This window comes from Solea senegalensis, linkage group LG13 (assembly GCF_019176455.1).
Source record: "Solea senegalensis isolate Sse05_10M linkage group LG13, IFAPA_SoseM_1, whole genome shotgun sequence".
Taxonomy (NCBI): Eukaryota; Metazoa; Chordata; class Actinopteri; order Pleuronectiformes; family Soleidae; genus Solea; species Solea senegalensis.
The window spans coordinates 4,844,702-4,872,169 of NC_058033.1; the positions used below are offsets into that span (position 1 = coordinate 4,844,702).

Below are 27,468 nucleotides of genomic sequence, written 5' to 3' on the forward strand. Positions count from 1 at the left end.
TCTTTTCTTTTTCTTTAGTTTGAGGTGACTCCGGACTGTGAGGACACAGAAATCTGGCGGCTAATTCAGATTTTGATATGCGTTCTGTGTCACTTCACCATGTGGTCCGAGATCAGAGGTGTTTATCCAGGCAGCGCACGTGCACTGAGCGCTGACGTCAGTGACCGCGGACCGCTTCAATATTTCACTGATCCCACAAAATGTGACGTCTTGATGATGCATGCAAAAAATGCATTTGTGTGCATGCATGCTGTGTGGGAGGGCAGTCACATGCAAGACCTTTCAGAACTGTAATTAATCAGATTTACATCAGATCTGAGCTCTGTTGGCTGTTAATCATGAAACTAGCCCAGGAAACCACAAACCTGCAAAAAAAAACACAGAAGGAAATGAAGGAGAAAGCTGTCATAACAATTTGATTTTGTCATAAATCAAATTCAAGCCTTTTACCTCTCTATTTGATACCTATTATCTTCAACATCACATAAAAACACCCGCTTCCCACTATTTGTTTTTTTATATGTGGCTATTACGAGGGAAAAGGACATTTCTGTAAATAAAACACTGAACATCTTCTTCAAAAACGTGAAAAATCTGATCAAAAAAAGCAAAAGAAACTACACAGGCTACCCGATATTCTTTTCTTTCACCATTCCATCCTTAATCTTGAATACCATCCTGTAGGTGTGAAGTTATCTATCTCTTTTTTTGCCGTCTCCGTTCCAGTGCGCTACAGGATCCTGGATAACGGCCACCTGCAGATCCGCGGCATCAAGAAGACAGATGAGGGCACGTACACCTGCGAGGCGCGCGTCATGGCCAGGGGAGAAATTGACTTCAGGATGATCAAGGTCATTGTTAATGGTAAGCACTTCATTACTGTCACCTTTTTGCTCTCTGTTGTGTCCGGTTGTGAAATAATGAGCTGTTGCCCAACGAGGCAGGGGACTGCAGTCATTATCTTTCTACTTTAAGTGTGGTGTTTAAGCCTTAGATGGGGTTCATGCGCCTTTCTTTTCATTTTTAACAGCAGAAGTGAATTTGGTTTCATTTATTTACTCATTTTTAATAACGCAGCGACTTATCTCCATATTCTTAAACCAAGTAAAACATAAGATTAAAGTCGTATAGCTTTGTTGTCCTTGCTGAAACCTCACATTTATCAAAGAACCAACAGAATTAAAGTACCTAACAGTGCTCTAGTAAAGGAAAATTATATATTATTATTCAATATTGACTCGTAATACTGTGCAGTATGAAGGTTCCGCATTTCAGCTGCATGAACCCAGCAAGAAAACATGAGATTGAGGACATTTTCATTATTTTTTTATTAATTGTCTTTAATGATGCAAATCTAATCCAAAACTGTTTTGTTGACTTGAAAATGGGCTTGTAAACAACTTAATGTAGGTTTAAATCTCAGGAAACACTCTGATAATAATATAACGTCTGTAATCTCTGTTCCAGTGCTCCCCACCATCCGTGCCAGGCAGTCCGAGGTCAACGCCACGGCCGACATCAGCAGCTTTGCTGTGTTAGCATGCGACGCGGACGGCTTCCCTGAACCCACCGTCACCTGGGCACAGTATGTCATCCACCGCAGCCATTCAGCGAAATCTGTTTTTGTATTTTCTTGATTTCTCTCACGATCACCCCGGATTTATGGCCTGGATTTAGAATGTTCCCTCAGTCGCTGACCGTTGAAACTCAACTCAAGCAAGTCCGGTGCACAGTTCTCTGAAAGCTTTGTTGGGTTGATACTACCAATGATAGGGTTTTAATTATATCACTATATCACTATACTTGAAAACTTAATGCACAATGAGGAAAAAACATGCAATACAGACACCGACGTATGGGTGTTTGCACAAAGCATAACTTCGAAAATTGCTTCATTGACAAAAGAACCATTTATTGATTTTTATCCCGTTAAAGAGCTTGTTCTGAGTTTCGTCTCCGCGCACGCCCTATTAACACTCCACAGCACCTCGGCACAAAAGAAGCGCACACAAAGGTACTTCCTGCATATTAATTGAAAGCGACACAAAGCTTAGAATTCATTCCGGTGTTGTATAAACTCTCAGCTGTGGCTTTTTCAGCAGCGAGAAATCACCGCCGTATTAAACGTAGAAACAGTGGCTGGTTGATTTTTTTTTCATTGTATTCATTAGAATATGTGTAAATCAAGCTGTGCTCAACCAGGCCTTTCAAACGCCTCCTTGTCGACAACTACGTGCAAATTGCATGTTTCAGGGTTAGCTCTAATCCACCGGGGCTGCCCACCATCTGTGCCTGTTCATAAATTGGATCTTTTGATCAAGTCGGAGATAAAACAATGTAAACCTTTTCCCTCGCCGGTGTCGCTGCCTGCTCCTCACAACCTTGCAGAGCCAACCTGTTTGTGAGAAAAAAAAGGAAAAGCGATTTAAGGGAGTTTGTGTATGAATTTGCACGCCCTCGTCTGCATACTGTGTGGGAGAACTGGTGAGATTTACATTTGCATTTGCACTTAGGTTTGTAACAAGAGTGAGGAGGCACTGATGCATATCATTTCTGCTTTGAATTTGGTTCGTGTAATTATGAAGTTCACACCTTTTACGCGTGTAAACCTCCATATAATCTGCTCCAGTCGCACCAGCTCCGACTTATTAAAACAACATGCTGTGTAATACGTAAACAGATTTTAATTAAAGTAAAATTAACTTCAGTTTATTGAGCTTATGTGGCAGTGTTGTTGATTTTAATCCTTAGAACATTCATTTTCACCAAATATATAAGCACACCAAAGCAAATAGTACTAAAAATGTTAAAAAATTGGAGTGAATTTGTTAATTGTGGAAACACATCACAGTTCAAAGTTCAGTTGGCTCGTTTTTATGAACAAAAACAAAAGAAAAAGGCTCTTTTTTATGACCTGTGCACAATTATTGCTAATTTCTATCACAACTAAAAATGCGATATAAAATGAACTTTGACTCAACAACACATAAGAAAGCCTTTTAAAAACTGGACATGTGACCTATAAACACACACCCCTAGGATGTCCATATAAGGAGTTGTGTATTATTCCCATGGCAAAGGTTTAGGGTTCAATAGACTTTCTGCGATAAATCTCGAGAGTCCGCCTGAATTGCTTTTTTCCTTCTTTTGTTTGTTTGTTTGAACATAATATTTAATGACTACACCTTTCATTCGGTGGCAAATATGAATCTATAAACAGAAAACAATCCTGCTGAAAGTGACATTTACAAGCCGTGAATACGATGTAAAAATGACAGCAGCTCTATAGAAACAGTTAACAGCACCCCCCCCCACCCCTCCAACTATTTCCTGTATTTACTTGACAAATTCCAACGTTGTCCAAGTTCAGCAATTTGTTCATCCAGCCACGATCCTGACATCCTCTGTATGAGGTCAGTGTCAGTCCACTTCCTCCCTTGTTCCAGCAGAGCACGGCGATGAGAGAGCTATATTCTGATAAGAGGTTTTCTAGCGCTGAAGGTTAAACATGTTATTATATCGTATTTTGTCTCTTCTGGAACTTAAAAAACCCCAAAAACTTTCAAGGTAATTACCAATGACTCTTCACAGCCCTATTTGATTTCCCCTGAGCTGGAAAGGCAGCTAAATTCAGCGCGCATTTGTGAGTCTTTGTCAACCACGCGTTTTTTTGAAACTTCCTCCTCATGCAGCAGTTTGCTCAAAGAATGCCAATAAATCATTCACCAGTTTCAACCAGCATAAGGAAAATAAGGAAATGTGTGAGTGAATAAGAGTATCGAATCGATTACTAAATGAATCGACAACTATTTTGATCATCAATAAATCGGTTTGAAGCTTTTTTTGTGATTTAAACAAGATTTCCGATTATTTAAGCTTCTTAAATGTGAGTATTTTCTTCATTTCTTTGCTCCGCATAACAAAGAAATCATTAAAAGTGAATCATTTTGTTTTGTGGACAAAACGAGACATTTGAGAACATCATCATTTCCAGGTTTGACAAAGGTTTTCTGATATTTTATGGCCCAAACGGCAGCTCTACTCTCCAGTAAACAAACCTGCGCGTGCTGTGGCTGCCGTGGCAGAGAGAGAGAGAGAGAGATGCAGCTCCCGATCATGACAGAGTTAAGATAGACAGTGTGGTTATTGGGAGGACAGATGGGAGAAGCGGTGGAAAAGCAAAGGGGTAAATCTCTATTTGTTCTGCTTTTCTAGCACCGCTGACAAGGCTGTCATTCACTGTCTTCCTGCAAAAAAGTACTCCAAGAGGCCATATACTTAGTTCTCCACAAAGCTTTTTTTCTGCACAGTGTTGGTGCTCAGGGGGCGACAGGATGTTCCCTCAAAAGGTGAAAACAAGTGCGTCGTCAACTGGCCTTCTTTAAAATACAGGTGCGAGCTGAGGCAACAGAATCTGTGTGCAAATATCCGTGATGTTCTCAAAAGCTTGCAGCACAGGAGAGCTTTTTTTTTGTCTGGTATTCCAGCCTCGCTCTCGTCCCAAGATAAAACATCAAACAGATCGTCATCAGAGAGCTGAGGAATGTATTAGGCCCCTCACGTTAGCGAAACGCCTCTGATACGAACTCCTCCATGTCTTCCTCCTTTCTTCCCCCCCTCCCCTCTGCTTACAGTAACAACGTTGTCCTTGAGCGGGGTGATAAGTACACCATGAAAGACGACGGTTCTGAATTGGTAATCGCGGATGTCACGAAACTGGATGAAGGAGAATACACTTGCATCGCCAAGAACAAGGCGGGCGAGAAATCCGTGGAAGTCAGCCTCAACGTTTTTGGTAAGAGAAAACCACTGCATTTGCATATGACTGCACAGAGAATGCTGTGACTGTTGTTTTCTTTTCCCTCTCTGTCCTCGGCCTTATCTTTTTTGTGCAAATTGACATTCGCAGGACACTCGACTCCTCCGCTGTATGCACAGTTACACAGCGTGAAGTGCACAGTTTAAAGAAAAGCATGTCCTATTGAAAACTAATTAAGGCCGCCCTGAGGACGTCCAACGATATCGTTGTTCAGACTTTCTCTTTAACAAGGAAATGTTCGCCGGCCTTCATTTGCAGCTCTTTATTACAGCTTATGTTAATGGGGAATCAGACTCGAAGCCTAAAGAATTGTGTATGTATAGCAGTGTTAGCAGGACCAATTAATGGTCCTGTACAAACTATTTTGGTATTTTGAACCCACTTCGGTGGAGAATTTTATGATCCACAAACTCCTCTTAGTCCCACTACAATCAGCCGTCTAAAAACAGGACAAAACTCTGGTGAACACGCTGCAAACATATTAAAACATTGCTAAAAAAAGCTGAAATTCTGTAGTTTCACTATGAGTTCTCCAGCTCCCTCCTTCATATGCTGTGACCCTGCCCCTTCCCCATGAAGGATGGATGACAGTTAATCACCACTCCATCCTAAACTTCCCTAAAAGTGACAAAAGTTTTCTCCCTTTGTCACACAAGTGGCATTAAAACCAAAACACAAGGTTGTTTGAAAGACAGTGCAACAAAATCACAAAGAAAGTGCGGAAACTGTGCCGCAACGAGGGAAAACATCACAGAGGACATTTTCTGCTGTGTGCCGATTGTTGTTATGAAGGTGTCTAAACGTCCACGTTTCAGTATTAATGCCTCGGTGTCTTTTTTTTAGTGCCGCCCAAGATTACCTACTTGATTAACGCGACTGCCTTAGAGTTCGACGAGCAGCTCACGCTGACCTGCGAGGCCTCAGGCGACCCCACACCCACCATCTCCTGGAGTTTTGAAAACAAGGTGTTCACTGAAGGACAGCAGGTACAGAATTTCTTTCTATGAAGATCCTATCGCAGACTTTGTGCTCAAACTAAATTCCACTTTCAACATCATTAAATATCAACAAACGGGGAAAAAAGTAAATTCACTTATTCATAATAACTCCAGAAAACATCTTTTCATTAACTTAACACATGGGCGAAAGGAATTGTTCAGTCAATAAATGTGTCAGGTGGAAGCCAATGTATTTATTTTGTATGTTTAATGTACATATTTGATCCTGTTAAAGACAAGTTTCGCATAAGACTGACTTGAATGCAGAGACAGAACCTTGCAGAGCCCTGGTCACTCCTTCAGGAAGAGCAGTCGCTCACAAAGCTCCACTAAACCGTCACAGATTTGGGAACAACCAGGGTTTGACTCGAATCTGTCAACGTCGCGAACGCGTCCCCTGATATTGACGGAGAGATTTGTGAACCAAATCAGTCACTTGTCCACTGACATTTCCCTCATTTAGTCTCCAAATGGCTTCAGTTAACCTTGCTCCTTACCTTCTCCATCTCAATCCACGACGAGCCAATCACCTGGCTGATCGGTTAAAAACTGCCAGCGGTGCGTTTTACGCTCCAAACTTCCACTTTAATTGCATTGCCACGTGAAACATGAATTTGCTCTTTGAACCGTTACATTTGGGCGCTGCCGTCGCGCCGCTATGTTTGACATCCTTTGTTAATACTTTGAATTGGATTAATGATTTTGTGTTTCCTCCGTTTCTAAAAGTTAAAGGGAAGGAGTTTCTCTGATTGCCATGAAACCAATTTTCAGGCGGCGCAGCGCTGTGATATTCTCCAGCATTTTGAACAGTATACGCAGCGGCGGCTCGCTCCCACATTAATCCCCAGCATTTAAAAGGGAGTGTCACTGGAATACGACTGTGAAAATGTTCAAAACCCTGTAGAAAATGAAACGCGGACGAGTTGAAAGTGACAAAAATCCTTTAAAGTGGAAACAGATTTCAGTGACAACGATAAAATACACTTTATCGTCCCTGTGGGGAAATCATTTCTGGGGCTCAGCGGTGCGACACACTTCACAATTAATAAATAAAAGCTACACGTATCACAGCTAAACGTAAAACTATTATCATTTGGCAAAATCTTATTTAAAGCAATGATGGAAAAAGGGACAAATAAGTTCTAACTAAATGATTAAGTTCAGTTTCTTCTGCCAGATGGTAAAAGCTCAAAAGCACAACGGAACACTCATCGGGTGCTCGTCGAAGAACAGACTGTCCGTTCTTCTGATGCAAGTAGATGTAGTTTACAATGTTGGGATTCTAAGTCATAAACAAAGAGAACGACAGATACAGAGGTATAACGCAACAAAAGCCCTATTTAACACGGAGCCACGTAACGTTATGGGTTTTAGACTTATATATCTTTTGTAGTATGTCCTCATTTTTCTCCGCGTGTCCTTCTGAAGAGCAGTAGATAACACCAGATTAAAGCTTTCACTATAGAAAAATGGTAAAAAAGGCTTTTCAAGGCACCTGCGCTCGGAATTTTCCTCTCATGCATTGCCGCCCTTATATAATGTAGTGGTTTCAGCACGTCGGCGATTACTCGCCTGAAAAGAGAGAGAGCATCTCGCCGAGTCTGTTGTTGTGCCCTTATCAGCTCATTAAAATGGTATGATTTTGAAAAAAACCCACCTTAATGGTCTCCGCCGACACGTGCATCACGTGAGCAGTCGATGGATTAGTCACTTTAAGGGAAGGTAATTTTCTGCTGTGAATGCAGCAAATAGTATTAAGATAATTACCTCGCTGCCTCTATAGCAGCTCCATGAATTCAGGAAGTTAGAGTGAGTCCGCTTGCAGCTTAAATAGCTGTTAGCATTAGATACTGCACCAAATTATGCATTAGATTATACTGAACATCTTCATATGACTTCTGGGAAGATAGGGGTGTGTTTCCATCGCGGATGTTCACTGTGCACGAGTTGCACGCCTGGTCCTTGGTAATTTTTGTCACCGCACAGGCCCTGAGGACTTAAGATGATTTTTACACAAAAAAATGAGCTAAATTATAATAACATTATACGATATTAAGGGCTATTTTAGATGTAATACCCTCGGAAAAAGGCTTGAAACTGTGGTTAATTTTTAATCACTCCTCGAAATGCCTGATATACTCATTTTTAATTAAAGTAGGTCAAAGTATGTGGAGAAAACTCAGTGCATGGGCTCTCTAAGGCCGCACCTATAATAAGTCCATATGTGTTTTGACAGACACAGAAAATATCAGGAAATACAGAATGTTATGTGGACTTTACATAAGATATATGCCTGTAACAATAGGTGAACTATTTTTGGAGAAACAAATGCGCTTATTACAGTGAACGCATCTGTTATATTAGGTCCCAGAGGACACAAAGGCACTCAGATGTGCAATATTTGGGTCCGCACTGTCCTAATTCACGTCAGAGCTGTGTTCAGCTGGGTTTCGCTTCAGCACAGTGCAAGGAAACAGTTTCCCTCAGTGGAAAAAACACCAAACTAAAGAACTCACGAGTAAGATTTTGTGCAATATTTGCCACTGAGGGTTTAAATATGAATTATGTGGTAATAGGGACAATAAAACATGGTGCTATGTTTTGTTTCTTTCTTTCTTTTTTTTTCAGTAAATCAAATACAGAGTAAACTGCTGGGTGATGAATTTTTTAACAGCCATCTCAGAGTACATATTAGCCCTCGGGTTATTAAGACATTTCCCATAAATTGAATGCCATTGTGTTTCTCCTTGACTTTACTGCAGTTTTGCCCTCATCTCTTATTATGGGAACCTTTTGAAAAGTTCTGCTTCTTTTGCATTTAGATGCATTTTTCAAGAGAGAATTTTCCAAAAGTTTGGGCAAATTTATACGTCGGGAGCCCTCAAATTTCTATATTGACAGTTAAAAGTAAACATCAGATGATTAGTTTAGTCAGTCCGAACAAAGCAGGATGAATAATATGATTCCAACGTCAAGTTCAGCTTGTTTTTGAAGCGCTTCAGGAAAACTGTGCACAAGGATGAACGAAAACCAGGAATTTCCCGACAGGCAGACTCATTATTTGTACCTGAGTGTGCAGCACAGGCTAATGCAGCGTGGTGACGCTGGGGTTTTGTGCCAGAAGTTGGAATGCATGCGTAAAGGCTTTCTCCTGGCAGCGTGTCTCCACCTCTGTTTGATGCACAAACTAAATAAATAAATAAATAAATAAAAGAAGTATAACGGCCTTGCCGTGGAAAATATTTCACAGAAATGCAAAGTATGAAACGAGGAGTCCCAGAATAATGCAATGGGCTATGTGAGCGAAGCTGTTTACAGACACTGGTGAAACATGCTCTCTTTTGATTTAACCCTTTAAACCTTTAACCTTATTTTAACCATAAAAGGGCCAGAGTAAGTGCTTTTGCTCATTTCTCCAGACTAACTTTCGATATGTGACCGTTAATTACAATTTACTGCATGTTAAAATAGTGCATTTACAATTTAAAATGAAGAAACGTTTAATAAATAAAATTTTGTGTGTTAAATTTGAAATTTAAACAGTGTAAAACCTATTTAGAATAACATTTGTTTGTGTTTTTGCCTCAATGTGCAAAAACAGGAAACGGTGTACAGGCGTTATTCTAACTCTCTCGACAAAAATGTGAAATTACCGTAATAACCACACGTTGCCTTTGATGTGCATCTTCTCATCTTTCAGAAACCGTTGGAATTTTAACCGTCGCGTAATCACAGTAATGCAAAGCACCTTTATTGGTGACATTGCATGTTGCAGCTGAATATCACTCACTTCAGATGTTTAGTTTGTCTATTGTGGGCTACTATAAAAACACGTTGATCCAAAATAATTATATTAATAATTATTATGATTTTTCACTGAGTGTTGGTCTCATTTGCTATCAGAAGAGAATAGATTTGAATAAGTCGTCCCACGTCTGTCTGCCTAACTGTGCCATTCATCACTGTCAATCAGCGGACGCGTCCACACAGCACGGCGGGCCGCGCCGCAAGTTCCCGAGCACGATCGTCCACCTGCGGAACACTACGCGCCCGCCGCAGCTGTCACCGACTCATCATCGCTCCCGTCCCGATCTGTCACTGTCACGTTAATTTTGATTTAACGCTGATGTAATCAGAAAGTCTCGAGTAGATGTCACTAATTTCCATTGGTCTGTCATTCATCATTGGTTCATTCTCTTCCTTTTGTACAGTTCATGTCTGAATACAGGAACAAAGAGCCCAGTTGTAATTATAATGACAGAACAGTCATTTTTGAATGTCAAGTGGATAATGTCACTATATCGTCTCATGAGAAGTGGATTCCTGTGTTATGTGCTATATTATATTTTCTACACTATAAAATTAGTAGGATCATCTGCGTGCAGTTGTTATCGAGAAAAAGCAAATGGCGCACGGCAGTTTCCTGTACATAACTGAATTAGCTAATCATAACACAATATGCCATGATGAGAAAGGCCCCGATAAGAAAAACAAAGTCCCCAGATAGTGGTAATTGCTCACTGCTAATTAGTTTCACTGGCCTGTTTTCCTTAGTGTCGCCTGATTCTCTTATATTACAGGACATGAATTAATAACCGACTGAAAAGTCCCCACAGTGTTTTTTGTTTTGTGTTCTTTTTTTTTACAAACTAAACTGTCGACACAGACCCTTACCTTGACTGCTAGGATGTCAGAACACAGTGTTATGCAATTTATTAATGAAAACTCATTCAGCCTTTTCTAAGGAGAAGTGTTTCTGCTCATTTTGCAATAAACTGTACACACATGCTGATTTTTGTGCACTTGTTGAGGTACAGGAAGTGTTATTTACCCAGAATTGATCGTTGAGCAAAGTAATCTCAAGGATTAAGACGCTCTCAGACATGGAACAGTCCCTGCCACAGTCCTGCCTGGCAACACTGGCGTTCCCTGTGTTGAGCTGGCAGCTGTTTGGCCCCCACTGCCTCCTGTACTACCAACCAGGACATCACAGCCTGTTGCTGTCCTCTCTCCACCTCATATAAATCTCATCATGCAGCTTATGAGGAGGTGAATCATTGAGATAACTCTCAGACACTGTATCATCAACTTCATATGTGGTCACTGCAGATTCTCTTCCTCTGCCATGTTTCAGTTTGTCACATTACTGTTTGCTGGTAGGACATTTCAATCATATCACTTCCGCTATGAACTGGATTATAATGGAATACCTGGTTGTTTTCCCATCACAATTTCCTACAATACATCCTGATGATTGATGATTATCATGGAAGAGGATTAGTTCTGATTTTAACCTCAGAATTCTGATGTTAAACTGAGAATTTCTGAATTTGTTCTCAGAATTCTGACCTAATGCTCTTCCGTAGATTATAGCTAAATGGTCCTTCAAAAATCTCCTGCAGGTAAACCTGGTCTGCTCTCTTTCTCTGTGTGTGTGTGTGTGTGCGTGCGTTCCTTTGCAAAAAAAAAGAAGCTTACTTTGCTGCACTGTTGCTGTTTGTCTTTGCGTCCTCTATGTTTGTCCTCTCTAGGCTTCTTGGACGCGACCAGACAAATATGAGGTATGGCTACTAGATGTCGTGACCGGCGCTAGTATTTTAATAGCTAGATACACCTCACACAGTAGACGTCGCCGACTCTTTTCCGTCGTAGAGCAGAAGTGTTTTAACCCACATGTTAATCGTCCACTAAGTACGTCGACCATTAGACGCATATCACAGCACATTAAATCCATTTAGTTCCAGCACACAGTTAGGCTTGCCCTATTTACTTGTCCCTATTTATTTCTGTCGACACATTCCGTCTTGAGGTGCAGTAGATTTTTGCTGGATTTTTTTTTTTTTTTAGTCCTGCTGCACGTTTCTGGATCATGAGTCACAACTTTGCACCGGGTTTGTCGGACGGACGGCAGCTTTTACAGGTTCACGTAGAAAACAATCTCTGCTCTGCTGCGGCGGCTCGGCCGCGGCTCTAACTCACCGAGCTGTACTAAATCTTAACAGAGTGCTTTTAAATGGTGTCCCCCGCCGCTGTCGTGATTTAGGAGTCTGCATGTTTGTCAAACATCTGGGGCCTCATTTATAAAATGGTCGTCCAGGGTCAGTTGACACACTTCTTCAGTGGTGATGTTGCCAAAACAATCTTCTTCTTTTCTTTTTTTTTTGATTTATCTCCCCAGACTCATCCTTCTCTGTGTCATACCAAAAACAATGTGTTCACAATCTGATGTACAGATTTAGTTACATCATTTGGGAAGTATTTATTATCTCATATAATTTGATGATAAATCCAAAGACACATTTCTACATGAGGCCCCTGCTCCAGTGTTTGACCTTGAGGAAACATGCGACTCTTGGCTCCTGCAGAAGTAAAAAAAAAACAAAAAAACCAAACCACTGCCTTTCACTTGCATTGTTTAACAGTCTAACTTCATACATAATAACAAATATTCATTTGTGTTTTGTTGTTCTTCTTGGTTTAATCATTTCAGTCAATGCAGTTCTATTGATGTCAGCGCTTCTTATAGAATAACTACGTATGTGTGGAGTTGCCATTATTTACATTTCCACCTTTTATGTAATAGATCTATTACTTGGTTTATTTATACTTAAGTTAAATCATTACTGCTGGACTATGAAATCTACAGATTATATTAAGGTGGTTTTTCTGCCCCAGGCTTTTGTAGACTGCAGTTTTTATAGTACTTTTTTGCTGAAATGTAATATTGCACGTAGTCAGTAGCTGGCTGCCAGTGTGTATAGTAGTTAATGTTGTCAACAGTTTACTGTTTCCATCCGTTCCCGTTCTTGTTTCTCGCATTGGTTAATCTAAAAAGTGCTTGTTTCTGCAGGGTGAGAGCAGTTTAAAGAGAGAGAGAGAGAGAGAGAAACAATGTGAATGCTACTCTGTGATATCGTCAAACAAACGTTTCTCAAGATCTGTGATGACCACTCGCTTGATAAATTAAAAGATTTAAACAAAGGCATTTGTTTAAATCAATCGATGGCCACCAGTAATTCATTTCTCTTGCAGTGGATCAAGGCCAAACTCGGCTTTATGGAATAAACTAATGGCTGTCCAAAACCGGACATTATTTGATTTGTCACAACGAACGCACAATGACGAGTGTGACCTGAAAGGCCATGTTGTGCTGAACATTACCTCTCTCTCTCTCTCTCTCTCTTTTCACTTAGAAGGACACTTCTGAAAATCACCTTTATACTTAAACTGGATCAGGGTCTGATGATAATAACCTGCTCGCTGAATGCCACTCTGAATAGAACATTCAGATACTCATCTTGTCTGGAAAATCACATGACCTTGCTTTTTTTTTGTATATGTTTTTATACTCTGCACAGAAATACTTAAACTAAACCAGATGTTGCGGCCGAGTGTAAATAATGAATAGAAGGCATGAACATGTTGGATATTTGTTAAGTGAAGGCAATTATAGATAATCTGGATGGTTTAATAGTACTAAGGCTTCATTTTGGCGTTGTATGCCTTCGGAGAGTTGACCCGGGAGAAACCAATGTTCCCCAAACGTCAACTCTCCTCACGATTGGACAGGAAGTGCAAATTAAAGAAAGTGCACCGTGTCTTTAATTTGTAAAGGAGACAGGGTTTTAAGTCTGGCCTCCAGGTCTCTATAAATGTCAAGTGTTGAATCTTGCTTTGGGATCCCGCTCTCTAATTGGGACTCTAATAAGCTAATAAGACAATTATTAGCTGGATATATAGACGCACAGTTGTCCCCGCTTATCAGCCGCAGGTCTCCAACTGTATCGATCAGGAGAGCTAATGTTCTAAAAGTGGAAAATGGAAACGTAACAACTCGTACGGTAACCTACAAAAGCATTAAAGGCTTGACAATGGGGACATGAAAAGGTGCGTGGGTGACAAACACTTCATTAAATGCTATAAGCTGTCTATAAATGTGAGGAATTCTCTAGTAAGTGCCTTCATATAGCAATAATATGTTTTTTTATGACATTATAAACTGAATAATAGGCCAGTAAACCTGAAAGATTTATGTAAATTTAAACATTGTATCATGATAAGTATTTATATGATGTTTGGCACAAGATTTGACACCTTTTATTTTAAATATGTAAGCGCACAAAGGCACAAAAGGCACATGTAAAATGTGTCAATAACGCTTTCATTAACACTTATAATAACAAATGAATTGTTAATTGCCACATGATATGAAGACCTGTACTGAAATGTTTTTAAGTTTCATATTTCTGTATACACATGCAGACTTGTTTGTCATCCCCACACCAAATTCTCATATTTTGCTTTCAGAGCAGATGCCACAAAATAAAATACATCCCCCAAAATACCTTACTGTGTGTTTGGTGCAAACCACACAGTAAGGTATAGGATAATCCTACAGAGGTGCAAGTGTGGCTGTAATCTCTTTATTTAGTCAATAACCAGGTCTCAAACGGCAGAAGAACCTCTGCAACATTTACACGTGGTGTGAAGAGAGAGAAACAGAAACAGGTACTTCCGTCAATTGTAATTAAAATGGAGTGAAACACATGTATTGACAGATAATCTAACGGCGCGTCAGTTCTGCCCTTAAAAGCAAATGCGTGGAAACACTCCCGTGCTTTCCATTACAACTCCACTGTAATAATTCATCTAATTAGAAAATCGCTGTCGCTGTTGCTGTATAATTAAAACATTTGTATCGGGGTTAATGAGCGAGTAATGTGCAAAGGTTTTCACCGTTTTCTCGTGTCTGTGTGCGTGTGCGGTGTTCTCTTGTCCATTTACCTGTTCCCCTGTTTGTATTCCAGCTGTGTGCACAGTACAGCTGCTGCCTGTGTCACCGCAGTGTGACAAGATTAATGCTGCCCTTTCTAAATCTTCCAGAACGCTCGCCGAGACGTTCAGTAAACAGCAGAATTATCTCCGCCACATATATGCACCGCGCGCCGTTCCGTAAAGCCTTACGGTTCGCCCTCCAATGCTAATAAAACATTTATTTTTCTTTCTATTTTTTGCTGAAGCACCCAGAACGCGTGAAATATGAATAGAAAATGGTGGCAGCTCGGTGGAAGACGTATGTCCCCTGTTGGGAACTGTCTGTTGCCCAGAGGAAAAGCTGGCGAGAGTTTGTACGCGCCCTGTCACATGGCTCTTCTGTGCTGTTGACGTCTTGTTTTCCCACCTGCTCCATTCTGCTGCATCATTTCAAGGCAGGATGCGTATAATAAATGTGAGTTTATTTTTGTTTGTTTTGCGGAAACCATACATATCCAAACCCAGTCGCCAGGATCATTTGTTGTCCTGTACACACCGTTCTGTTCTCATCCCGAGAGCTTCGCACACCGCCGCCCGCGTCTATGCTATCCTTCCACATCTCAAAGAGACACACCAGGCTTTCGGTGTAAACCCACTGGTGCCACATTTAGACGCTCAGATTAGAGCAGCGGTAAAATAAAATAAAAGTCCGAGTATGAGATTAGGTTTAGAGACCGGAATAGGACTGAGGTCAAGGTTGGGGGTCAGGAAAATGACTGAGGATAGGGTTAGTGGATATTCCCTATTGGCTCACATGAGTGCTTCGAAGTGGCTCGTTGCTCACAGCGATGACAAAGTGTGCTCTGAGGGACAGGGTGGCAGTACACTATATAATGCTCTTGGAAAAGAGAACAGGCTTTTTTGGCAGAGATAAGAGTGTTTATTGCTAAAAAAAAAACATTTTGTTATTGCATTCCCGTCTTAAAAACTCACCAAGTGTCCCGGTATACTGCAACAAATCTTCAAACCATTCAATAATTTGGTGCTGAACTGGTCTCAGAGTAAGTGACAATTATCCTCAAATACTAGTAATGTTGATGTGACACATTCAAATTAGAGAATGTAGATGTGTCTCCGATGATCATTAACTGGGAGAGCTGGCGGAGAATTTAAAGCTGTCGTGTGTAACTTGACAAAAGGAGGCGACGACAACGACACTGCGCTAGTAAAGCAAGATGGCTGCAAACAGGTTGGAGTATGACTCAAAACACAACGCACCAATTTCTCATAGGTTACATGTGGCAAATCCGTCATGACCTCACCCGTCCCTGTGCTGCTACTGCGTACACACAAACGCTCCCTCAGTCAGGTCTGATAGTTTCGCTTGACAGAACACAGCATACAAATAATGTTACACGCTCCATTTTCTGTTTATGCACACTTGACAGAGGCAGCAATAAAAAAAAAACCTCACCAGATGTTATTTTTAAAAAAAAAAGAATGAAAGAAGAAAACTGAATTGCATTTATCCTTTGTATTTTGTATCATGAGCATTAGAGATCACGCCTGGTCACGGTGCACGAATAAACAGGTAAGTGAGGTCAGTGGGTGGAAGTCGGATGTCAGCACATCCACAGTGACCCTGTTTATCCACAAAGCTGCAGGTTAACCTCGGTGGGCAGAACAACGACGGCAGGCTGCTCAGCAAAATAAATAAAATCCCGTTTTAACAAGCCATTTTGTCCACAGTGCAATTACACCGCCGTTTTAACTGCAATCAGACTGTCTGTAAACCTGCAGCTAGATTGCTAAATGGTAGGGACAGTAATCAACATACTGCAGGAGTTTGCAGTTTACTGATGCCAGCTGTATAGTTTTGCTGATTTTACAGCCTGATGCGGAGCAGTTGCTAGGAACATGTAGACATTTTTATGTGTGCGATTAGTTTTTTTGTTTTTGTTTTTGTCAAAAATGCATAATAACACCAGTCATACTTACCACTGTTTTACCTGAGAAAACTAATTGTTGTCTGTGTTGCATTAACAGCTCGTTGCAAATGTGTTTTTTTTTTTATCTTGTCAATAAAACATCCGTCCATCACATTTTTAATTAAAACTCAGTCCAGGAAATAAACCTCATAATTCCCCCCCAGCTTCTTCCTGCGGGGAACATTGACAGAAACGGTCATAAATACTCTCCTGGCCAAGCTGAAGGAATAACAAAAAAAACAAAGAGCATGCATTTATAAGTGATAATAATGATTTCTTCTTCTTTTTTTTTTTTTAATCTTCACAGAGCCTCGATAGAAATATCGTGGTGCGCACCCACGCACGGGTTTCCTCCCTCACCTTGAAAAACGTGCAGTTCACGTACGCCGGCCAGTATCTCTGCACCGCCAGCAACTCCATCGGTCAGGACGACAAGCACATGTACCTGGAGGTCCGCTGTAAGTCACCTGCCTCCTTGTCCTCCCTTCACTGAATGCTGTATCTGTGGCTATTTTTGCACTGTCGCACAGCTGCAATGTCATTTTTATATTTAATCTGAGTGCGAACCTGAAACAGGATGTCATGACGGTGTGATTGTCAGGAAATTGTAGGTGTCGTCGCCTCGTTTTTTCTTCACACGCCTGCCTCTGCTCGCCGATTTTCTCGGCTTCCTTAAACGTCTTTTGACAGCTCCCTGGAAAAGGAGAAGAAATCGCCCGGGCTTTGTTCATTAGCTGTTGATTTTACCTGTGGGATGGTACACAAAGAAATCAATAGCACCAGTAATAGAGCAGGGAGCATGTCTTTCCAGTCAACAAAAGTTAAACTCTTCTGCCCTCTTTTTTCTAAACGTCTCTTGTGTCGCCAGTGTCTCTCTTCCAGCAACGTCTAGTTTGACTCAGATGATTGTTTGATATTGACACACGGGAGTGACATCTCTCTGTTTGATTTGGATCCAAAAAGGCCAAAAGAAAATGGAGCTGATTTCACAAAGAGACTTTTCAGTTTTCAGTCTGCCGCTGAAAGACTTGTATTACTTAGCGTGGCATAAAATTGTACTCATTTTAGCTGAAACTAACGGCTTCAAATTCATTTTGATGTGTCGCTGAAGTGAGGAGAATTGAGCCTCTCTTTTTTCCCCCACTCTGCACCTGAATTGTTTTGTTCATGCAATGATAGAAATGACCAGAATCAGGCACAACTCTAGATCCTCGTTTTTATTTCTGTAAACTGCTGCTCAGTAAAACCGACTATTGCAGCCAATGCTGTTCTGATCAAACAGTAAATCACGTGTGCCCCTAAAAAAGTGACTTAACAAACACTGTGTGACTAAAACACCCAATAAAATCTACTTAGCTTCAGAGCACACTTCAAGACCGACTGTCCCTGTCGGGTTTTCTCACAGTAATGACCGGCTCACTGTGCATCGTCCCCTCACTTAGGATTCATCCAACATGTGCTTTCACTGTGGCACGTTGGCTCCACTATAACAGCGCGTCAAGCAAAAGGTACATAGTGTCGTTTTAAAGTCAACACTTACCAACTGCATATGCGGATAAAGGGAGAAGAGGGACAATGCTAATTAATAAATGAATAGGCCTCGAAGACAGAAAAGACACCTCTTTAACACCTTACCCTCAAAATGTCCGTCTGGACTTTTTTTGTGCTTATTTTAACCATAAAAGGACCCGAGAATGTCCTGTAAACTTTAACTATATAACTTATATTTACAATTTACTGCATGTTTAAATACTGTTTACTAAAATTTAAAATTAAGAAAAACTAAAAGGTTTATTTAGAAAAACAGTATGAAACGCACATTTTGTCTCTCAATGTGTAAAAACAGGCCAAAAAATGGACACTATAGACAGGTGTTCTTCTCACTCTCTTCTCTCTGGCGTCAAAGACTCTGATTTGTGAGCTTCCTGCAGCGGTGCGAGAGAAATGACCGTAATAACCACACATTGGCTTTGACGTGCAACTCCTCAGCTTTCAGAAACCGTTGGAATTGTCCGTGACATTTGAGGGGAGACATGGATGATGCAACAGGCTGCATAACCCTGCAGACTGTATAATTCACCAAAAATGCTCTGAAGACACATTGTTCCTTCTTGTCACCTCTATTTCAATATAAATAGTAGGTGAAAGAGCAGGGTTAGCTGGGTCAGTGGTACCACTGTGATTTGTTACCATGGTGACACAAGACTCTGTTCTGGCATCGCCACGGGGGGGAGCGGTGACGTTTCAGACGTGACATTACAGAGTGACCTGAGTCACGTGTCAAAGAAAGAGAAAGAGAGGAAAAAATAAATGATGCTTTTCTTGACCATTCGTTTTTTTGGTCGCTTAGTTATTTTGTGCTCTGCTGCCAAATAACAACAGTTTATTGTTTCCAAAAGTAGCTGTGATTATGCGGTTAAATTGCTCATATCCTTCTGAGGTAAAGAGTGTTTTAGAGTGTTTGCGGTTTGCTTGTTGTGGATGAAAACACCCTCAAATTAAGGTTAAAACCTCACTGTCACTGTTTTATTTCAGCACCAAGAGGCTGAAAATGAAACCGCGCTCAAATTCAATGGCTGCATATCTGGACATAAATCCTCGAGAGATGCTAAATTACCGTGACATGAAAAGGACTTCAACACGTGCCATGTGTGTTGTGCTGGAGAGATTAGATGCTCGTAGTGGGAGCCGAAATAATACTTGATCTCATTTAGAAAACGTATCATATTCTGGGCGTCAAAGAAAAAGAAATCCTAGTGAATGTTTAATTGGATTAACCAAGTTGTGCTTTCAGTTTGCCAGCGATTTGCTCCGAGATTTGATCAAAATGCAGTGTTGATGAGTTGTTTGAGAGCCCGCGGTTAGCAAAAGTAATCAGTGAATAATCAGGTAGCTGATTCACTGTTGCCAAGCAATCCTCGATAAGAGGAGGTGCTTTGTCTTGAAGCGGAGAGCCCTCGCTCTCTGTCCCCGCTATCACCACTCACCAAAATGAAGACGCTATCTAGGGATGGGACTTCCTATCTGCTGCACAGCGTGATCCTATTAGCCGAAGCTGAGAGTGTCTCTGGTTTGCTGCTCAGGAGCTGATACGAAAGTGTTAATATCGTCTCCGTTTGAGCGGTCGAGGAGGTCTGTCTCCCATATCTCGTGGAAACACCGAGCTGCTGCCTGTCGCCGCACGTGCGCTCACCTCAGTCTCGTTTCCCAATTAATGTGGATTTTGCATTTTCCAAAGGTTAACCTTCATGAATTGCAATGATTGTGCTATTGCTGTATTTTAATACAGCAATAGGAGGGAGCGTGTCTGTCTTTTTTGTGGGAATAGTAGCATGATGTCTGACCATTTTCATCCAAAAAGAAATTAACCTTGATTTTCACCACAAATTACCACAAAATGATGACAGATTTCTCTGCATTGCCGCCCTGGCAAGGTAGAATCAGTAATTATACCGTCTGTTGACCCTGGAAGTATTCAGATATTAATTTATTTATATTGAAAATAAAAGCTAAATACGCTCAAGTGGCCGACTGAAGCTCATTAGCTTCAGAGATCATAGCGTAGCAGTGAATGCGGTGATTCAACTGCATTACAAACAATGCACTCTGTGCACTCTGATTAATGGACAATTCCCCCGTGATTATCACCCTATGGCTCCATCCTTTTATTCCCTACAGAAATGATTATATCTCGGTCTCACATTCAAAACGTCGTGTTTTCTTTTGCTGCAAATGGCCAAAAGAAACATGCCTGAAGAATGTTTGATTGTGTATTCTTGCATGAAGTACAAAAATGTCATAGTCAGTAATATAAAGGTTTAAAACATGGTTAAAAAAAAAACAAAAAAAGTTGAAAATACACATATAAAATGGGAATATAATGATCATGTAAGAGTGCCCTGTTAACACACTGTTTATTCTCAGAAAAGGCAGGTGGCTGCACAAATAAAAAAAAGAAGCAATTCTCTGGCACTGCAGTAAGTCAACTGAGTGAGAGGCTTCAGGGGATGGAGCATCTTTTTTCTTTTTTTTCTTCGACTCAGCATTATCCATCAGTCCTTAGCAGAACTCTGCAGACTGTGAGCTTTCAAGGATCCGGGGTCAGGAGTAAAGCACCGGCCTGTGTCAGGGGCCACAGCGTGGCACTCACAGCACTCACGGGAAGAAAAGCCCACTTCACTGCGTCCACGTCGCGGCTCTGTGCGAGCGAGATAAAATAAACACGGCAAAACAATCATCTCCTGTAACGGCCTCGTACTTTGCAACGGTGGGGCCAAAAATCACAGCTCAGAGTAAAGGGTTTTGACCATATGGTTTCAGTTCAGCATCGAGAGCATGTGAACGTCGCTCAATAAATGGGTTCCGCACCAGCAGAGAGGGCTGAAATGCTCTTAATGGTGGTGAAATGGAAAATAAAGTAGCTACATTTTGGAAAGCGTTTGCATCTGACAATAATTCTTGTTTACTGGTGATTGTGAGCGTATTAGACTTGCTGTGGAACAGTGACACTCAGCCCTGTGAGACGCTGGAGTTTTTGTAATTGCTCAGTTGCAGTAAAACATTGCATTTCTTTTTTTTTTTTCTTACACAACGCCATAACAATCGCTACTCAATGACCCATAAAAGCAGCACGGGTTGTCTTTAAATTTGAATTGATATCATAAAAGGACCTCAGCATAAAATGTATAAAAGTGAGACAAATGCAACTATTAGATGACACTTAGCGTTTGTTTACCTTTCTCTAAAAGTGACTCAGCATTTCCTATAAACTGCTTTCAGGACTGAACTTTCATTCTCTTTTAGATGCTTTGAATACAATAAAAGTCTGTTAGAACTGCTGGAAAAGCTAAGAAAAAAAAAAAGGAGCTTCAGGGACAAAATGAAATATTGCCATCCCATGATTCCTTGCTTCTGCAATAAAGCACTGATTGTGGCCTTGCCTGTGTGGCTGATTCCTATGCATCCTTGGAATTTGGCATACAGTGATTTGACGGGTTTGATAATATCATATAAAAATGATTGAGTCAACAGAACATTCAGAACTGTGTTGGATGCAAATAATATGATTGTGTAAGTGAATGATTCACTCATTCTGGCGACATTATTTATTCACAAACTAAAGCCGCTCCTGTCGCCCGTTTGCCCCCAAATGAATTGAAATCTGGCAAAATGAAAAGTGTCAAGGTGGAGAAGAGCGTGTGTTTTTGCCAATCGCAGCAAGTCATCTAGTTCATGAGTTAACATGCATGACTTACTGTAATGTCGCCAAATCAATCCATCTTCTACCACTTTAACACTGACACAAACAACCATTCACACTCACACACACACCTACAGTCAATTTAGAGTGTCCAATTTACCTCATCCCCATATTGCATGTCTTTGGACTGTGAGAGGAAGCCGGAGAACCCGGAGAAAACCCACGCACACACGCGGAGAACATGCAACCTCCATGCAGAAAGGTCCTTGTTCCAATCGGGGCTCAAACCTGGGGTCTTCTTGCTGCAAGATTTGGCAACTACTTGTTGCCAAATCTTGTTTGTTAAATCATTTATGCACCTCCATGTCAAGAAGATGACACCCTGCAGCAAAAACCGTGTCGCGTGAATAGTGTAAACATAAAATAATCCAAATCTAGAACATGTCTAACGTGATGTTCACCATCTCTCTTTGCTGCCTCAGATGCTCCAAAGATCCTGGGAGCGGTTGCAACGTACACGTGGGAGGGAAACGCGGCCAACATCAGCTGCGAGGTGGAGGCTCACCCGGGAGCGTCGGTGGTTTGGTTCCGAGACGGCCTGCAGCTGCCCAGCGCCAACATGACCAACGTCAAGATCTACAACGTGCAAACCATCAGCTACCTGGAGGTCTGCATAGAAACATGCCAGATTTAATCTAAAACATCTCAGGGTGTGATTTTGTGAAAACGATTGTTTTGTCAGTGCATGTCAACTTTTAGATATGATCACATTTTGTGTTTAAAGCTACTTAACAGATAAAAAAGAGAAGCATCAGAAGCAATTATGGATGATTTCTATTCCACTTTACATGGACTTTTTTGTCATTTCGGCATCTGTCACTGTGAATACTTGAAAACAAAAAAAAAGGTAGCGTCGTGGTAATTTAAAAGTCTTCCTATTTATTATTCATGAAAGAAAAAAGGTTAACTCACTTCAGTTGAGAATATTGAGTGTTATGAATAATGAGAGGATGAAGTTAAGAAGTAACACTGGATGAAGGATTAGAACAGTAGATCATTGGTTAAGTGCAGAGTGCATGATGTTGATGTTAATAAATAAGTGGGTGATGATTAGTCCTGACAATAGATGTCTTTGTCCCTGCCCGCTGACCACCCTTCATATAATTCACTGCAGATTAGCCATGACTCAACTGCTCGCTTCATTGCAATAAACCAATTGCTAATAATTACAAAGCTAATGACCTGTGTCATATGGCAAGTTTTCTTCACTTTTCTCTTCCTCTCTGCAGGTCACCCCTGAGTCTCAGTATGAGTTTGGGAGCTACAACTGCACGGCGACAAATTTGATGGGCACCGAGTCCAAGGAATTCCTTCTCATCCAAGCAGGTTTGTTGACTGAAAAGAGCACCACTGCACATTATGTTGCAAACACTTTGGAAATAATTACTAAATATTTAAAGGATCCTGTGACCACTTACTGCTCATCAATCTCACTAAGTGACGTCTGTTCATGAATAAGTTACTCTGATGGTAGTTAAACTCTGGTTAGTGACTTGGTTAATCTTAGATGAAGCACCAGAGAGTACAGATACATATGGGCTCACTATTTGGCAAGCAACAAATCTCTGTTGCATTTTTTATCTCCTTTATAACATGATTTTTATATAATGTTATAAATTATTTACCACATTTTAAAGTCATTTATAAGGTTGGCCTTGTTATGCAGTGGCATTTTATTCTCATTTTCCAGGACATAAGGATGATATAACCAGTTTAAATTAAAATAACATCTAAACTTCCCAAAATCAGTATGTAATCGATAACACCCCCACTTCTGCCCTCCCATTTCAGTCATCTTCAGTCATACTTTATGTTCCAGCCACCCACACCCCAATGTCTGGTCCAAGGTCAAGATGAATCCCCAGACCTTTTAGAGCGCAGCAATAAAACCACAAGCAAGGTCCATTAGATGTTATGGATAAAACTTTAAAGTCAATTCTCTCGGCACTCAGAAACCAGCGAGGGTACCGTGTGTGAAATATATTTACAGTAGAGTCTAGAGGTCCGAGACCACCTTCCCCGTTCAATCTATATTTACACGTACGTAAATATTTCCAATCCCACTGTATTTCCTTCCTTTCTGGGTCTTAAAAGTCTGAGCTTGCAGACCATAATGAGACTCCAGGCAGCCTGAATTTGACTGAAATTGTTATTTAAGTTCTAAAGATTGGATTTTGTAAGCTGCATTTAGAATGTAAATTGTTTTGGACCCATTAGAGAAGGTAGGTCACTCAGGACCTCGACTAAATACAGTGAGCTCACAGTAATTGGACAGACAACGTCTGCTGCAAATGTGTATTGTACTGTAATACACTGTAATATACTGTCGGCCCTTTGAGGAGTTTTCATTTTTGCCTTCTCATTTGCTGCATAACTCAGTCGGTCTGTCAGTTACGTTGAAGCGTTTAACGTTTAATAAAGGCGTTGAATGTGGCGCAGTCCACTCTGTGTCTTTACACATTATTTTCCACTGTAATAAAACAAAGTCTGACATGTAGCATGAAGCAGCTCCCCATCTGAGCAAAATCATGTATTTTATATGACGTAACAACACGACACTCTGAGAAATTGTTTGGTACGTTCATGGTTGTGCTTTTCTGTCTCCTCGTACAGTGGCTGTGGTTTGAAAACATACATGAATGGAGTAGTAATTAGTTTATTCTGTCTCATTTTAGCACTGAGAGTGTTAAACCCATTTTCCACTGCACAAAAAAAACAAACACGCACCACCACAGACTATTTTCTGTAATGGGAATGGATGTAATTGTCATTCACTCCCAAGTCAAAGGACCTTGCAATAGACAGCTTTTTATCAGCTCTTGCTCTGCTCGCTCATAATGGAAACCGTGTCATTCAAGTAAACATGATACATTTTGGCTCTCTCTCGTGTGCTTATTTTGCACAATGTTAGAATGCACAGAGTTCAAGCAGCAGTCTAAATGTGTGCACAGTCTGAAAGATGGAGGAATGAGGTGAAAGGTACAAATGTGGGATTGGTTTCCATTGTGCTCTATTTTGTTGCGTTCCATTTTCTGACACATTTTGGGCTTTGTGGAACATTTGTGATGTTGAACATGAAAACAAAGACAGGCGAGCACATCTGCTACTGCAAATGGAATCCAGCCTGCCCTCGTTCCACAGAGTGTCATATACTGCCCTCAGTGTCACCTTACAGACGCGCAGGGCACCCTTCCATGCCCTGGTCCCTAACCCTAATCTCTTCCCGTGACTTTTATTCTACCACTGCTCTGCTCTGAGCGTCTAAATACAACGCCAGTAGTTTTACACCGGAGTCAATTTAAAGCTTGGTGCGTCTCTCTCAGGCGTGGAAGGATACCTTGTGTGTCTGTCAGACCAACGCCAAGGGACGTGACAATGGGAAAGCGATGAAGAAGTCATGTACCTTATTTTACCCACACAGACACAAATGATAGGGCCACACGGTTGGTGTAGTGGTTAGCACTCTTGCCTTTGCAGCAAGGAGGTTGGAACAAGGGCCTTTCTGCATGGAGTTTGGATGTTAAGCTAAATGCAAATCGGTGAAGTATTCCTTTAAGTTTGTTAAGGAGGCAATGAGGTTTCAGTGAAGTTATTAAAGTTGGAGTGAAGTCTACAGTCGTGTCTTTCAGAGGCTGCAGTGTTCATTAACACCGTGATTGCGATCAATAGTCGCTGGATCACTAGTGCAGCAAAAAAACTGCTTCATTCCTGCTGTTGCAAACCAAAAAACAAGAGCATGTGCACCTTGTAATCAAAGGGGTTCGTACCCTGGAGAACGTGAACATGATCAGTAATGTAAAGAAAAAAAAATGGATTGATTTGTGATTGATTTTCTTAAGAGGAAATTTTATTCATTAAGAATCATCCTCTGGGAAGCACGAGTTGAATACGCCGTGTCTAACATGATTAGGATACCACGTCAGAACCCAAATTGAATAGATGTACAGGAAGCATACATGGCATACTGATTACCGTGCTGAGATCAAAACAGGTCCCTTAGTTGCTTGTAGGAGGTTTTTACAGTGTCTTCAGAAGAATGCTAAATTCTGCAGGGCACTTTATTCTTGTGACCTGACTCCGTCTTATCTTTTAAGTACACGAGAGCGAAAGCTGTTGCTGCAAGCCCTGGGCTTTGGGGCAGTATAAAGGCACGTCATGCAGCTCAGTCTTGAAAGCCGCTGATTTGGAGCAGTACACATCAGTAGGTGTTGCATTGGCAAGATCCCGACGCTTTTATTAAACACGCTTCACTATAGCAGCCAAAATACACAGACAGAAGCAATACTACATCGGAAAAAAAACAACTGATGTAACTGATATCATATTTATTTTGAAAGGATCTTCTTATGAAGGCTTCTCACACAACAGTGAGACATTTATACCAAGTGTTACATTTCACTCTCATATAACATTAACTTAAGATTTTCATCATCCTATTTGACCGTTATGAGCACAGCAAAAATGCGTTTAGTCTGCGAGTTTGTCGGAATCGCATTTTTAGAATACAATAAAAAAGGAATCAAATCCCTCAGAGGATTTGGTTTCTCCCACTCGGGTTTGTTTTGCAGTGTAATTTAGTGATAAGGCTCCTCGCGCCGCAGTCTCTCAGCGAGGCGATGATACATTTAAAAGGTGGCATTCTCCTCTTATCTGCTCTCACGATTGTTAACTTTGGGGTAAAGACGTTCGATGTATGAAGACGTTGAATACACACATGGAATATGATGGACCAATCTGAATCTCATTCTACAACTGAGTTAATCCCTCAGCTCTTAGACGTCATGAAACAGCACCATGTTTGTCATCTTATGTCACATTAACGATGCCAAAATGTGGCTTTGTTTGGAAGATTTTCCTTGGACACGTTGAGGTGAGGGGCACATAACAGAAAGTCTTTGACACGTGTGCAAACTTAACTGTTACTACATGAAACTGATGCTGCCGAATGGTTTTATTCATTTTCGCATGACTGATTTTTAAAGAAACGGATGACATAATGTCGTCTTCTCTGTTGCAGAGGTGCCATCGTCGCCAGAAATCATACAGGTGGAAGCCTTCTCGAGCACGGCGGTGGTAGAGTTCAAGGAGCCCGATTCTCTCGGTGGAGTGCCCATTATCAAGTACAGAGTGGAGTGGCGTTTGACCGGCCAGGATTGGACTGGCAGGGAGTATAAAGCCGAGGACGGTGAGTCATGATTCTTTCCCGCCCGGAAAGTATTTGGATGTCTGATCCCGTTATGGTTCACTGATTTTACAGTTGTGTTAAACAAGAAATGTGTCATCGATCTCACAGAGAGAAAAAATTTAACAAGGGAGATAATTGAAGGGGCACAGAGACTAAACATACAAAGAAGGAGACCATAATTGGATTCAGGTGAAACACATTAGGATGCATGAGAGTTTGAGTCTCATACAGGAATAAATTGTGCCAAAATTAAATATCGTTATCAGCTTTATTATCTAGGATGATATTTTTTCATCAGTCGCTGCAAACCTCCTGCTGGGATAGAGATTTCTGCTCAGAGTCGAATTAGTCCCTCATTCACCACGTCTGTAGAATTCCCCCCAAAAAAGCTAATAAAATGAACTTTCAATGAAGCAACGTGATCGCACAGGATGTTAAAAGTCTTTATTTCGGGTCGCGTGTTT

At 41.0% G+C, this 27,468-nt stretch overlaps 1 protein-coding gene across 14 annotated transcripts in view; it reads left to right on the forward strand.

Moving 5' to 3' along the window:
* ncam1a (neural cell adhesion molecule 1a) overlaps positions 1 to 27,468 on the forward strand; it is a 220,480-nt gene that overhangs the window by 155,129 nt on the left and 37,883 nt on the right. For 8 of the 14 annotated variants that reach the window (XM_044041842.1, XM_044041844.1, XM_044041830.1 and 5 more), the window contains exons 5-13: positions 727 to 864; positions 1,468 to 1,585; positions 4,635 to 4,795; positions 5,663 to 5,805; positions 11,349 to 11,378; positions 16,867 to 17,017; positions 22,242 to 22,426; positions 23,049 to 23,145; positions 26,837 to 27,004. In XM_044041842.1, coding sequence (XP_043897777.1) covers positions 727 to 864; positions 1,468 to 1,585; positions 4,635 to 4,795; positions 5,663 to 5,805; positions 11,349 to 11,378; positions 16,867 to 17,017; positions 22,242 to 22,426; positions 23,049 to 23,145; positions 26,837 to 27,004 — 1,191 coding nt within the window. The remainder of the gene's footprint in view (positions 1 to 726; positions 865 to 1,467; positions 1,586 to 4,634; positions 4,796 to 5,662; positions 5,806 to 11,348; positions 11,379 to 16,866; positions 17,018 to 22,241; positions 22,427 to 23,048; positions 23,146 to 26,836; positions 27,005 to 27,468) is intronic. The other 6 variants (XM_044041845.1, XM_044041833.1, XM_044041837.1 and 3 more) reach the window with 1 other exon arrangement.